Below are 16397 nucleotides of genomic sequence, written 5' to 3' on the forward strand. Positions count from 1 at the left end.
TTAAAACTGACGACTATAAAGTCGTTAAGACTTAATTCATAAATGCAAGCTAGCTCACCTGAAAACTCTACTCCCTCCGTTCCTTATTAGATGTCCTAATCCATTGTTTCTTTTTATCTGTCATTTTATGATATCAAGAAAGCATTTATGAACTTTTTTCCAAATTTACCCTTGCTTACCCTTTCAACTTTCTTGAATTGGAACTCTAAATAATTAAATGCAGTATTTGTAGCATTAACAATAAAAGTAGTTGAAGAGATGAATAGAGATAAAGGGTAATTTTGAGAAGTAAAGTTAAACTTTTGTTGACTTTTAGAAAATAACCAACTTTCTTAATCTAAGAGAATTAGTTATTCAGGCCATCTAATAAGGAACGGAGGGAGTATTAGAATTTTATCTTGAACGATCGTCAAAAACAATATTGGTGATTCAACAACAGCTTCTTTATCGATTGGTGGAGCCAAACAGTCATGCGGATCTTCCTATATTGTTCATCTTTCCCTGACTCAAAAGCTTCTCAACCCATAGCTCTCTTTCTTGAATCTTATATGCGGTTTCTAATCCCCAAGGCAAACGCTTTTTATGCCCCGGGCTACGCCCCAAGATCTGAGGCATTGTGGGGCATTCACCCAAGTAAACAAATGCCTTGCACATATACATGCTGAGGCAGCTTAGGGGTGGCCACCGTGAAAATTTGAATCACAACTGGATCAAAATCGAACCGGCCACTTGTTGAATCGGAATCAGCCGTTTGCTGAATCAAAATCGGAGTCAGATTTTGAAAATTAGAACTATAATCATAATTGTAACTAAAGATTCAGATTCAAATTCATCAAAAATAATACAGCAATGGAAGTGTGGAAACAGAAGGGGTTTTACGAATACCCTTTCACGGGAGACGTTACACAGACAAAGCCCTACCATGAATCAACAGTTCAATTCATAAAAATTGAGAGAAACTCTCGCAACCGGTAAAAACCAACAAACGATATATTTTGATTGGAATTGGCAAAATAAGTAAAGCCATGTATTTGAGTGGGACAGTGTCCGAGAAAGAAACAGTTGGAGTGCAAAGCCACGTATTTGAGTGGGACAATGTCTAGCACTCGATGTAGGACCAATCATAGGACCCAACATAGTTTGGTCCAATATTTTCAATAATAATAAAAATCTTAATAAAATACGTAAAACTAGTAATACAACTACTAATAAAATATTACAACTACTCACATTATTCAATCCTAAGTAACTCTCAGGTTGCCCTAACGACGTAGAATGATAGGTTGAACAATCAAGGGTTTCTTGTTTGCATCAAAAACTTGAACTGGAATTGGAATTGGCAATTTAGAACCGGTTCAAATCATCTAAAAAACACTTGCCACTTAAATCTATTTAAGCCAATTTAAAGTTTAATATCAATAGTCAATATCCAATACCAGTAGCCCAAATCCTAATCCAACAACCCATTGTTTTATCCCATAACTAATCTAAGTCCAAGATCAATCCAATCTAATAAAAAATGTGGCATTTTTCATAAAATTTGCATCATTGTTTATTTTTCCTTGTACATAATAATACCTAAAGTTCTTTTTTTCTACATTAATTGTTATATTTTCTTAAAATCAATTTTATAATAACAAATGTTTAAATATAACTAAAAGAACCGGAACCATAATCGACAGAAATCGGAACTGTGATCGAAACAAAATTCGAACCAAAATCAAAGCGAAACTGGAGGTTCAAGAATTGTAAACGTAACTGTCCTTTTAAGGGTCAATTCAGGTTTCACCTTTTAGAAGAATCAAAACGATCAGTTTTAAAAATCGACGATTCTGTTGCCGTAGACATGCGTAAGGCAAGTGAGTTGCGTCTTGCCTCAAGGAATGCACCTCCATGACGTTCTTTAATACATTGCGTATAAGATAAGGAGTGAATGCCATTAGTGATTAGTATCTAAACTTCTTGTAGAATGACACTTTGGTCCCTAAATTTATAAAATTATGTCCAACTGGTTTGTGAGTCCAATTTCGATAGAATTTATCAGCCGAAAATAGGTAATATGCGTGGCACATGTAATCAAACTAAGGGTATGTTTGATAACATAAAAAAGTGCTGAATCTGAATTTTTTCAGACATCTAGATGTTTTGAGTGTTTGATAAATGAAAATCTATTTGCTGAACTTGTTAAACAGTGCTGAACCTATGTGTATTTTTTTCAGCACAAGAATCCATAAGACAGTCTATTGACATCAAGCGAGAAATCCTATTATTACCATACCAATTCTTCAATGGCTCAAGACAATCGAAAGTAAATCCTTGACATCATTAAGGAACTAAAAACCAAATCTAACTGGAATATTTTGGCAATATCAAATAAAGCTTCACTTATAGGAATTTTGATTACATTGATAAGAAAGCTGCTGGTTATCCAAAACCTTTGATGCATTCACAAAGTTTCTGTTGGCATATCAAGGGATGGATCATACATCGTGGCAAGAAGGCAAAGATTGTTTGCTCTTCCTCCATTTAGTCCAACACTCTCTGTCATGTCTATTTCACTGGATTTGAGACCATTGGGCAGCTTCCAGTCGAAATGGTCGAGCAAGAGAGCTAGAGGAAGCCCAACATTGGCTAAACCAAATGATATTCCTGGGCGAATTCTCCTTCCTGCACCAAATGGGAGATATCCAAAATGAGTGCCAGTAAAGTCAATCGAAGAGTTCTAAAATCTATCGGGTATGAAACTCTCTGGATCATCCCAAGACTCAGGTGTTAAACTAACTACGTACATGTGAATGTACTACGCAGAGGAAATTTAAATATACTTACCTCTAACCATTGTTGTCAAGCACAAGTTGATCTCTTCTTATATTTTTGACTTCTTCTTGTCTATTCTAACAATATAAAATATGTAGAAGAAGGAAAAGTAGAAAGAGAATTTAAAGTAAGGATCTTCTAGCTTATGCCTAACCCAAAAGTGTACGATTGATGGAATACCACAGGCTATTTATAGGATAGGCTAGGGACCCTTACTGGCAAATACAAAAATCCTTAGGGTTTCCTTCCATCAAGGAAATATTGCCAAAATTCATAACTGAAATTAATATTTTCTAACCAATTGATTGATTAACTGATTGAATAAGATATCAATTAACAATAGATATCAATCAATCACTAACAAATGGAATATACTAATTAATTATTGACAAAATGTCAATCAATTAATCAGGATACCAATCACCAATCATTGCCTAATGGGAGATATCAATTAATTGTCAATCAATTAATTAAAATATCAATCAATCATGTGGATCATAATTTGCCTCTAAAGGAGGTAAGTCTTACATTCTCCCACTTGACCCACATGCCATAGTCATATAACTTATGAGTGACTAACTAGTTAAAAATGGCCATAAATCTTGTTTGTCACTAACCAAATTCAGCAGTTATGTAACAGTTGCTTAATTAGAAAATAATAATACACGAATCATGGTGGTTATGCTCTCATGGCAAACACTTCCTTCCATATATTACAATGTATTATACTTCCTAATCAAGTGCTTTTAAAAAACTTTATGAATAACTTCATATAAGTTATTCAGGGTCTAACTTTATGGATCACATGATCCTTAATTTATACATGAACAACAATGTGCACAAAATCATATAAATATCTCGAGTGTCTAGACAATAACAATAGTTTGAGAATAAAAGCAAAATACGAAATGAACTATTGAGTTCCATGTGAGTTATTTGATCATTAACAATTCAGCCGGCAATCTTTAGTTGTTTGATCAATAATAATAACTCTTTACTGCATACTCAATAGTTTTTTTTTTTTTTTTTTTTTGTAGATACATTCCACTCTTTTTTTTTTTATTCATAAAAACGTAACATCACAACCTTTTACGTCGCTTACAGGGCAATGCCCATGTTTTTCACACCAAATCCCTAGTTCCCTTTATTCTTCTAATGGAAGGTACTCCTAATCTGTTAAGCCTAATTTCCCCCCTAGCCAGCAACGGAATAGTGTACCAACTGTCATAAATCCTAACCTCTTCTAGCGGGTGAGAAACCCCCTCATTGGACAAGATGTCAGCAACCTTGTTCGATTCCCTATAACAGTGCATGAAAATAGGACGTTCCCCCGCCAGGCTCAATATTTGCTCCACCTCTCTCTTAATGTGCCAGGGGCAATGTAGCCGCCCTTGTAATATCCCAATCAACAGTAATGAATCAGCTTGTATAGCCAGACGTTCAACTCCCTTCGCACGACATAACCGGATGCCAACCAAGGCAGCCAATGCCTCTGCTCGTAGACTCGTGCCCTCTCCAAGGAACGCCGAGAACGCAAACACCGCATGCCCATTCGAATCCCTGACCACCCCCCCTCCTCCACACACACCCGGATTCCCCTTAGAGCATCCATTGGTATTGAGTGTCAGCACCCCTTGGCCTCCCCCCTTCCATCGGACAACGCTGATATTGTAAACATAGGATGGGTAAGAGATCTTCTCATAAAATTGGGGGAAAGTCAGCATACCCAACTCCTTCTGAAACCGAATCTCAAACGCAGCTTTGACATCGTGAGCAATCATATTACAAATACCTTGGTCTTGCGGCTGGATACCATCAAAGACCGCTCTATTCCTGGCCTTCCAAATACTCCAGCAAATGAGACTAGGGAGCACATCCAACACAAACCTCTGCTGCCGAGACAACGCCGGGGAAAGCCACCACGTAATACTCAATAGTTACTTTTTGCTTTTCAAATAATTATTGTATACTTTATGTCGACTTGCCTATTTTGACTCCCACTCTTTCATGTATACATAATGAAAGGGTATAGTCAAATCAAATAACTATAATGGCTATAATACAATATTGACAAACTTTATGCCAAATAGTAGATGCCTGTGGTATAACTTCATAGCATCTTTGGTGAATTTATATTCATTCCAATGCATGATGTGAACATTATGCAATTGTTCACTATTATTACTTAAAAGTAATCAAAGAATTCTTGCATGGACGTCTTAAGATAGATTAACTATCTTTTACATTCTATTTTGTGAATATCAATGATAGAAGGATTTCACAAATATCATGATTGAGAAAAACTCTCATAGTATTACTCCCACTACCTTAATGTATATTAATTTACTAGAAAAAATTCTTCTAAGATCAAATGAAGAATACTATTGGGAAAAAAAAAATTAAATTGCATTCTCTACAAATGTATTATGGTGACACATTTGTACACCTAATTATCAAGAGTCACGTTAAGGATATTTGTTTTCATATTTAATGTAACTCTAATAGTGAGTTATTAGTGTCATAATTACCCTAAATAAAACCTCTCAAACTTGGTAGAGATTTTGTGGTAATTTGTGACATTATTCCTGAATATGGAGATTTCTCCATTTGCACCTTATGAAAACATTACCCAATTCATCCTTAAACTCTTGTAGGTATACAACATAGTAACCAGAGAACTTCAATTCTCTATAGAGAACATTTTGCCTCCCACTGCGTCAAAGATAACTTAACCAGTAGGTTAAAAGTGGATTTATCTTTATGTGTTTGTTTGACAAGGAGTCTTTCAATTGATTGCTTATCTAAAATAATTAAATAATTATTTTGAGAAAAGCTATCAATTTTTCATATGCAAAGGAGTCAATATGAATCCTTACCATTTCAAAACTCCATTCGAGAGTCAAAACACTCCCACTTACTTCATGTTCTTAAGAAATTTAAATCTTCAGTTCTAATAATTCTTGAAGTGTAAAGGAATCTAAATTTCTTGAAGTAAAATAGCCTTATTTCCTTTGTACAGTTTCTTTATGTGTAGGTTGATTAGCCTCACAAAACTGAACATAATATTTTAAACTTAATTTCCATCCATACCAAAATCAAAGTGGTTTTTAAACAACATTGGAGGAAATTGTTTAAGTATATAGTTCAATTTCAAGGCATTACTCACAAGATATAAAGATTATCAAAATACTATATCCACAACTATCTTATTATTTCCTTAAGATACATCATTTTGGATGCAACTAGTCAAGCATTGTTTTACTCATTAGCAATGCTTCATAATTAAGGAATTTGTAAAATGAGCACATATAGGATTGTCCTCTAATTTTGTGTGCCTTCATTTTCTATCTCTCAAATTTCAAATTTCCTTTCTCGTTTGAACACTTACAAAGGTATCAAATATTGATCCTTTATCAAATAAGAAAGGAACTTTATATTTGATGAATGGTTACCTAATAATGAGATAAATATCTCTCACCAATCAAAAATGATAGAAAATAATTCACAAAATTTTAGTGTTATAAAGAAACTCTTATGGCATCCATAATGGTTGAATAGTCTGCTTTACTTATGCAGTCTACCTGAAATATTATAGTCAATAAATCTAAAATCTTTAAAGATTTATGATTTATCAACTCTTTTATTTCCTTATAGAGATGTATCTCAATCTCTTATGCCAAAATTTAAGGAGTTTCTCCAGTGATAAACATACTTGCTGCCAATATAATTATTATGATCAAGTGCAGTTTATTGCTCAATTCAAAGGATATTACTAGAAACTTTAGAATTAATAACTTTACTATTTTCAAAATCTACTACTGGATAATGAGATTCATAATCATACCCAATAGTAATTAATTTGAAAATAGAAATTCTAAAGTAACAAGAAAATAATGTTTTTTGAAAAAAAACAAATTTTCTTAAATGAGCAATAACACATCACTTATCTTTATGTGAACATTTTTTTTTATTTCTATAAAGAAACTTTTGTTCACTTTTCATATAATCAGAAATTTATTATACTGGCAGCGTAAATTGACAGTTTTAGTCAATTCACCAAATATATCACAATTTATAACACTCAACAATTGAGATTTTCTTTTGAGTTACTTTCTCTCAAAGTAGAGTATCAAATATCATTCTCTTACAAACAACATTGGTCTTTATCGCTGTTTGATTTAATGAGAACAAAAATACCTTTCTTTCCATTTCTTCTTTCATGAAGATTAACTTTCTCTTATTTCTTAACATCTTTATCCTTTCTTAATACACATGGTTAAAACAAGTAATTAACCATATAGCTTTATGTGTATTATAAAGGTTTGAATGGTTAAGAAATTCTACATGAAAGAATCAAGATTGAAATGCGATAGAAATAACTCAATCTCAATTTGAGGGGACTTTAATTAATGATATAGCAAAATTCTCAACTCTAAGAAATGAGCTAAAATACACTTCAATATTTAAGTGTCACAAAAGAAAGCCTTTTAATGGTGCTAGTTAAAACTTGCAACAATTTCTTTTATGGCTTTCATGCAAGATTTAACTATAAATAATTAGGGTTTGAACCCTATTTTATATGAATATGAGACAAAATGAGCAAACTATTAAATTGCTTCTAATTCTCATACTCAACCTCTATATTAGCAAATATATCCACATTATGAGAATGGTTTGTTCATTCTCATGGAAGTCCTAATTTAAAACTTGCACCAAAACAAAAGAGAATGAATTTAAAAATCAAGCTAATAAGAACCATAAAATCATTGGAATGAAACACTAAATTAACAATCAATAACTATATATAAAAAAAAAGCTATGAAATTTGTACCTTGATTTTGAATCAACCTTATGTCAATTCAAATAGTAAATTCAAACCTTTCTGTGGACAAAAGTTGCAAATATGCATAGAATTTACTTTACTTAATCATAAGATTAGTAATTTAGAACAATGAATTAAAGAAATAATTCGTACCTGTGTGCATAGAAATATCTTTTAATTGACTGTCTAATTTACCATCTTATGTCCATTAATCTCATCAAAATAATTACCTCCCTGTGGGGCCGGATAACTATCTCAATGAATTAATTGCAACTTGATATAGATGCCAATTTTTTTTTAATTTCTTTAATCACTCAACAATATGTGAAAAAGAAATGCAAAATTTCTCCAAGCACCAATATACTTAAGATGCTATGGCTACTCTTAAGTATACGGCATTATAAGAAAAATTGTCAACTAGTCAATATGTTGACTAAAAATTCATAATTTTAATCACCAAACTATATGTGATGAAAAACTTTTCTCATCAAATATTTGAGATGCTGTGGCTATTCCCAAATAGTAATGTAAAAGTGAAATTCTTAACATGGCATCTTGTTATTTATCAATAGTCAAAAAACTTTATATTGACTGAATTTCATTGAATTTTCCTTTCCTTTTATAATCACTCAATCTTATGTGATTAAAGTTATTTACACCGTATATTTGAGATGCTGTGGCTACTCCCAAATATATATATATATATTTTTTTTTGGCAAAGCCCCAAATTGGGGTAGGGATGCCATCCCCTAATTTATTTATACCGAAAAGAAAAAAGAAAAATAGCAAAATAGAGGGGGGCCAAACCTGACCTCTGTTGAAGTAAAAAAGAACAATTGAACGAAATCAACCACACGAGGGTGCCCCACATTTGTGAGATTGTGAGTGAGCATGGCCCTTTGGTTTAACATCTTGACGTGTTTGCATTGTTTTACCTTGTTTTGAGAGCTGCTTCCTCGTTTTCTTTGATAGCACTTGGGTAAATTGCTCGTGAATTAGTGTCTGGTCGTGATATTCGTCTGTATCACGTTGCGAATCATCCTTTCCCTCTCCATTTTGGTTATCATTTGTACCTGAATGAAGAAAAGGTTTTAGATGAACGAGAGGAATCTTACCATGTAATTTCTCCCATTGAAACTCTTCGAACACATCTTTAAACTGTGGCACATTTTCAAACCGGGACTTTTCCGTTTCTGTTCGTGTAATTGTACCCACAAGGGGTGTGTCTCCAACTAATACCACATTATGTGGATCATGACTTTTGGCTACCTTCCCAAGTGCATCGTTTCCCACTTTAGATGTAATTTGCTTACATTGCTGCGAAGGGTCGCTAGTATCCATCGCCTTCTCTGTCGATGCAGCCACTGTGAAGGTTCCATTAGCTGATGAATGGCCATCCTCAGCCTCCGACTCAGTGAATTCCCCCTCATCAAGTTGGTTCGTAGCTTGGGGCTTTCCCGAACGCATCTCTTCTGTTTCCCGAAACACCTGATCAGCCAACTTATGAATGATTTCCCCTGCGGTAGAAACAATGGTCTCCTCTACTAACGCAGCGACAGACAACCCAGGCTGCTGGGGTTGGGTCGAGACAGTCCCTGCCGATGGATGCTCAACCAGCAACTCGCCCTCTTCCAGCGCGCATTCCAGAGCTTCCTCTAAGGCATTGCCCCCAGGTCGCTGCACCTCCGGAGTCAGAGTAGGAGCCCCAGGCCTCTCCGTGGGAGTCACCGCATCTCCCATAGTTATCTTGTCCAACTCCTCATTGCCGTTTGTCTCCTCGATAGCTGCTGTCGTACCCTCGCCAACCGCATCTGGTTGCTGAAGGAGACGCTGTGGACCTGCTGTCACCGCCATCCTTCCCATTTCTGAGATCACCCGTGGGACATATCTCCGCCGCTGCTGCTGGCCATTAGCCACTGGCCGCAGAGATGGGTCCTTCCGAAAGCACGAACCAACCCCGTGGCCAAACATACTACAATAGGAGCAGTACTCAGGCAATCCCTCCAACTCCACCGGCTGCCAAAACCCATAGTTATCGTCACCTATCCAGACCCGCTGCACTGGCGGCGCCGAGATGCAGAGCTCCACCAGTACCCGCGCTACCGAGGGGCGCCTAAGGTCACTGGTAGCAGCGTCTACTCGCAACGGCCTCCCCAATGTTGCAGCAAGCCGCAGCAGTTGTTGTTTTTGAAAAAAGGGTAGGGGCAACTCAGGAAAGGCCACCCACACCGGAGCAAATGCCAACTCCTGATTTGCTTTGAACTCCAAAGACCATTTGGATATTGACATCGGAGAACTGCGTACGTACCACACCCTCCTTGCGAAAAGCCTGGTGTAATCTTCCTCCAACGCCGGCCGAAGTAGCACATGTTTTTGATCCAGCAATCCCACCGCACACTCCCCTTTAAGGCCTAGAGATGTGATGAACTTTCTGATGAGTTCCATTGAAGGCCTGGTGAACGCAAACCTCCCGACAAGAGCATTCTGGAAAGGTTCGGCAAGCTTGGCGATGTCCTGTTTGGTGAGGCGGAGAGCAGGTTCTCCCCTGAAGGTGGAGACCTCCCCCAACGCATCTGAGGCTGCAACCGCAGCCCCACCCGAGACAACCGCCGCAAACGACCTGCCCTGCGGCGGCCCTCCCTCTGGAGACGACTCCGACGACCCGTTGGCCGCCATGCACTAGTTAGGATAAACCCTAGCTGCCTGCTGAGATCCGAGTTTTTCGCTCATCTTTCAAAAAACCAACCCCTACTCCCAAATATGATGTAAGAAAACTTTTAATAAAAATTCATAGAAAATCAGTAGTGAATTTGTTGACCAAAAAATCCTTGATTTTGATCACTAAATCATATGTGATCAAAATTGTAGTACATCAATGTTTGAGATGATATGGCTACTCTCAAACATAAAGTGTACTAGACTTTATAAGGATATCAAAATAGTCAAAAGTCTATATTTTGACAAAAGAATTTCATAATTTCCTTTTTTTTTCTTATATTCATTTTTAACCACCAACCTTTATGTGATTAAAATACTTCATGCATCAAATAATTGAGATGCAAAACACACTTTATAAAGGAAATTCTCTGAAATTTAAATGTAATCAATCATACTAATGTCGACCTTATAATATGAGATAAATAGACATAAGTGTAGTGCACAAAATACTACATAATTCCAAATAACAATAGAAACATGGAGGCAAACTCATATTGAAATCATACCTTCAGATATTTATCTCATAATAAGGTAGCAAAGATTCAATAAACCACTAGATCCATTCATATAAAGTCAACCAATTATCTTGCATAGATTAATATGATATTAATCTTTTGATTGTTGAATATAACAACTCTTTATATGTTTCTCGAATTGTTATATTGTATTGATAATAACAATCAATACATATAACCCTTACAATCACAAATATGTAAGTCCAAGAAACATTCAAATTACTTGTAATCATACCAGATTATTGGAGAAAATCTGGATGAATTGCATAACCAAATAAGGTATCATATGAATGATACATATACATAGGATTAGTCAATAAATCTCAATTATTGAGAAAATAGACCATAGATCCCATGGCAAATTAAATTCGATTCGTTTAAACTTGATACGAATCTCTAAAACTTTTATCAGATTGCCAATAAACCATGAAATTATAAGCTAAACAACATGGTTAGAGGTTGGCTCTGATACCGCATGTTAAACTAACTACGTACATGTGAATGTACTACGCAGCGGAAATTTAAATATACTTACCTCTAACCATTGTTGTCAAGCACAAGTTGATCTCTTCTTGTATCTTTGACTTCTTCTTGTCTATTCTAACAATATAAAATATGTAAAAGAAGGAAAAGTAGAAAGAGAATTTAGAGTAAGGATCTTCTAACTTATGCCTAACCCAAAAGTGTACGATTGATGGAATACCACAGGCTATTTATAGGATAGGCTAGGGACCCTTACTGGCAAATACAAAAATCCCTAGAGTTTCCTTCCATCAAGGAAATCTTGTCAAAATTCATAACTGAAATTAATATTTTCTGACCAATTGATTGATTAACTGATTGAATAAGATATCAATTAACAATAGATATCAATCAATCACTAACAAATGGAATATACTAATTAATTATTGACAAAATGTCCATAAATTAATCAGGATACCAATCACCAATCATTGCCTAATGGGAGATATCAATTAATTGTCAATCAATTAATTAGAATATCAATCAATCATGTGGGTCATAATTTGCCTCTAAAGGAGGTAAGTCTTACATCAGGGTCTCTTCCGATTGCCCAAGCATTGACCATGACTCTTGTTTTAACGGGAATTATATACCCATCAATTTCACATTCGTCCCTGCATTCTCTTGGAATCAACAGGGGGGAATGTATCCTCAAAGTTTCTTTTATTATTAAGTACTTTAGTTCTTGAATATCACTTTCTTCAGCTGTTTTCTTTCCCATGCAGGCTTTCTGTATTTCACTTTGTGCCTTGACCATCACTCTTGGATTTCTAATCACCTCTGAGATTGCCCATTTAACTGTTGCTGATGAAGTTTTATTTCCCGCAGAAAACATATCCAGCATCAAAAGCCAAAATTGTTCGTTAAAACAAACTGAACTTGCAAGTCAGTAGTGAAACTGAAACTTATTGCCTTGCTATCCTCGAAATTCTTCAGAATTCCCTCAAATTTCTTTTTGGGAGGTGGTCAATGGCTTTGCATTACTTCCTTAATGACTTTACCAACATTAGAACGTAAATAGCAGACCATTCTTTCTCAAATTCATCGTAATGATTGCTGTTCTGCAGAGCACAGATCTTGTATAAGAGAGGAGATTTTCTGTTAGATTGATTGATTCTCCTGTAACAGCTAGATCCTTAATTGAAGTAATGAGGTGCAAAGCCTCATCTTGCCAGATGGAGCTAAATGACCAGACACGTTTAGCAGTGAGGAGTGCCAAAGCACATATTTTACACCTGTCTCCAGTCGTCACCATATTGACAGATAGCAATATCTGAAGAGTTATAACATATGATCTTGCCTGACAGAAATTGTGCCTGATTCACAAAGGCAAGATCAAGAGTTTTCATAATCTCTTTCGCTAAATGCGGTGAGGATATGACTATTGTAGAAATTTCACCCAGCTGAAGGTGCATCAAAGGTGCATGCTTTTTAGCTAATTTTCAGAGATCATGATGACGTTGTGAACCTGTCAAATGATGCATAGTTCCAACAATAGGTAGCTTTGATGGAGGCGGCGGCAGCTTCTGTGTGTTTTCGGGTCACTTCCACTGTTTTAGAGTAGCTACAATACAGGCTAAGAATAGGAAGAAAGCAATGAAGCTAAATTCTAGTTCCATAGCTAGATTGTATGTGGTGCAGTTTACATTGCATCTGCTATTTTATCCAGAGTGTCGACGTTGACTTGACACATAAGATTTTTGGTATATTAACAGAAGACATGCTGAATAATATGGATCAGTTAGAAAATAAGTCTGATGGGCTATTCTGCAAATGTTTAAAACAGAATATCTGCCACTAATTAATCGAACCGTGGCTTAATAACTGCATGCTATTTAACATCCACCGTGACTCTTTAGAAGCTGCTAATTTTGGATGGAAATGCCAAATTTGACACCTGATGAAGGCACTTTGTGGAACCTTGTCATTAGAGAATATTAGTCTGTTGAATAGAGGATCTATGCTGCTTTTTAGGTCTATGCTTTGATTGTTGAATGCACATCGTTCTTTTTCATTTTTCCTTTCCTGTGTGACTTGTGTGCATAGTGGTTTGTAGCTTTGCTTTCTTTCGCTTATATTTTCTCAAGAAACTAGTATTCGTAACTGAAGTCCATTTCTTTATTAGAACTGTACATATTCAAGTAATGTTATTATAGAAACCTTTTGCTCATATTACAGTTGGGGAAAGTATTTGGCTCATCCTGATTCACTTAACGGATTTTTTGTCATAGGCAGGAAAGAAGTGAAATTACATTTTGTTACTTTAACCTTGCAAGATTTCTGGGGAAAATATGATCATGGTATCATGGTTGCCCGGGTGCACTATAGCATACAAATATTTGAGCTTCTGATATGCAAAGAAAGATGTTGAAGTCAACATCCAAGATGAGAGGGCTATTCAATATTGGGTGGTTGGTTGTTGGATGATTCATAGTTCATAGTAAGAAAATGCTTGTTCACTCTTTCTCTTTGACTTGCACTGATTCAATGTACAAATCTTCTGATAAAAGTTTAGGTTCCAACTTGTAGAATAGCGGCATGGAAAGTTAGAAGCTCAGGGAAATCAGTAAATTGGCAAATAAACTATTAGGCTAGATCAAAGAAGAACACAGGTCCTCTTTGACTATAAACTTTTCATAAAAACAAAAAGTGATGATATTTACCTGGATTTGTAGTACAATACTTCAGATACTCTCGTACAAAAAGTGATTGAAGGAATGAAGTGAAATTAACCGAGAAAATTTGTGAATAATTAAATCAAATTTCACAATTCATCTGCGAATCTGGCTTGCAACCAAAGGTTATTTTTTCTTGATGCAGTTATTCCAATGGTCTCTGTCATATCTAAATCATTGGAGTTGAGGTCATTCGGAAGTTGCCAATCAAAATGATAGAGCAGAAGAGCTAAAGGAAGCTCAACATTGGCTAAACCAAATGAAATTCCTGGGCACATCCTCCTTCCTGCACCAAATGGAAGATACTCAAAGTGAGTTCCCGTGAAATCAGCAGCACTGTTTTCAAACCTCTCAGGTTTGAAACCATCAGCATCATCCCAATACTCAGGGTCTCTTCCAATTGCCCAAGCATTAATCATAACTCGTGTTTTCACAGGGATGACATATCCATGAAGTTCACATTCCTCCCTGCATTCTCTGGGAACCAATAGGGGAAGAGGAGGGTGTAACCTTAAAGTTTCTTTAATCACTAACTTCAGGTATCTCGCTTGCTGGATATCAGTTTCTTCAACTGCTTTTTTGCCCTTTAAAGCTTTCCTTATTTCATTTTGCGCCTTGGCCATCACATCAGGACTCCTAATCATCTCAGCCATTGCCCATTCCACCGTAGTTGACGAAGTTTCAGTTCCTCCAGCGAACATATCCTACATCAATCCAGAACCATTTTCTTTTGGTGAAACACACGATTACAGGAGAAAAAGCAGGAAGTTTATTTCAATGGCACTTACAATTAGAACAGCTTTGATGTTATCTTTGGTGATTGGAACCTGAAGGTTATCACCATCTTTTACTCGTAGTAGAACATCAATTAAATCTTCCTGGTAGGATTCACCACTTGCCAATTTTGGTCTACCTTGGTCGTCAATATGCTGATCAATTATGCCATCCAACATCATATCTATCATATGATGGACATGCACCATTTTAGACTTTACTGAAAGGAGGGGATGAAGAATTTTGAGTGATGGAAAGAGATCAGAGAAGTCAAAAGCGCTTGATAGGAGTAGTGATTCCTTGATCAGTTGCAAGAATGCATTTTGGTCATCTTTGCTTACTTTCCCAAATGCTGCTCTGCAAAGCACGGAACTTGTGTACAAGGAAACTAATTCTGACAAATTGATTTGTTCCCCAGTGCCAACCAAAGCCTTGATTGATGAAATAAGATGAAAAGCCTCATCTTTTCGAACAGAGCCAAACGATCGGACACGTTTAGCACTAAGGAGCTCTAGAGTGCAGATTTTACGCATTTGTCTCCAGTATTCACCATATGGTGAGGAAACAACATCTGAACAGTTATATCTTCCGATCTTGGTTACTAGAATCTCAGCCCTGCTTGCGAAGGCAAGATCATGATTTTTCATGACCTCTTCTGCTAAGCGTGGGGATGATATGACGATTGACGAAATTTCACCAAGCTGAAGGTGCATAAGGGATCCATGTTTCTGAGCTAATCTTCTGAGAGCATGTTGGGGTGGGGAACCTATCAGACGATGCATATTTCCAATCAAAGGTAGCTTCCATGGAGATGGTGGCAGCTTCTGAGCTGCTTTGAAGCTCTTCCACTCCTTGACTAAAATCCAAACAAACGATAGTAAAGCAAAGAAGCCAATGAAGTTGAAGGGAAGATCCATTTCAAGTAATCTTCTATTCTCTAATCTTTTGATTGCTTCCAGTTTTATGCTGACAGTAGTCTGGATAGCCACAAATTAAGTTGATAGCTAAAGTATCTTTTAGAGGTTGTTGAAATTGACTAGATTCAAAAGTTACTTAAACACGTATATCACTTTCCTAATAATTAATACCAGAATAGTTTCTCTTCGATAAGGTTTCAACTGTTTTAAAGTAGGATTGTCAACTTAAGCATGGTAGATAATGTTATTTTCAAGGGATAATTTTAGAAACCTCCCCTGAAGTTTCTAACAATTTCATCGACCTATCTTAAGGTTTTGAAAATGACATAAACCTCCCCTGAACTCATAGTTATAGTAACATGATCAGCTCATGTCAGAAAAATGAGCATTAAAAAAGTATTTTGAAGAGTAAGGTGATATTTGTGTTCCATATATTCCCTTTTTATTTATACACAACTTGTATTAGTAAATAATGAAAAATATTAAAAGACATAAATAATTAGTAAATTCTAGCAAGTGTAAGAGCTATTAGAAAAAGTGTTGTAGTAACAACTTGAAGTTTCAGTTTGCACCAATGTCTAGTGCAATGGCCATATTTTTAGTTTCTTTCAAAGGCATATAAACAGCTCAAGCAACT

The 16397-nt window shown here is 35.9% G+C and overlaps 1 protein-coding gene and 1 pseudogene across 1 annotated transcript; both read right to left on the minus strand.

The window, feature by feature from the left end:
• Positions 1-2379: 2379 nt before the first annotated feature.
• Positions 2380-13087, minus strand: LOC113705924 (premnaspirodiene oxygenase-like; annotated as a pseudogene).
• Positions 13088-13978: 891 nt separating this feature from the next.
• Positions 13979-15825, minus strand: LOC113705923 (premnaspirodiene oxygenase-like). The gene is made up of 2 exons (XM_027227827.2): positions 14858-15825; positions 13979-14773 (listed from the first exon to the last, which is right to left on the minus strand). The coding sequence occupies exons 1-2, from the start codon at positions 15758-15760 to the stop codon at positions 14159-14161; spliced, it is 1518 nt and encodes a 505-aa protein (XP_027083628.1). The 5' UTR covers positions 15761-15825; the 3' UTR covers positions 13979-14158.
• Between the last annotated feature and the right edge of the window lie 572 nt (positions 15826-16397).

The sequence above is a fragment of the Coffea arabica genome, chromosome 8c (genome assembly GCF_036785885.1).
Source record: "Coffea arabica cultivar ET-39 chromosome 8c, Coffea Arabica ET-39 HiFi, whole genome shotgun sequence".
Taxonomy (NCBI): domain Eukaryota; kingdom Viridiplantae; phylum Streptophyta; class Magnoliopsida; order Gentianales; family Rubiaceae; genus Coffea; species Coffea arabica.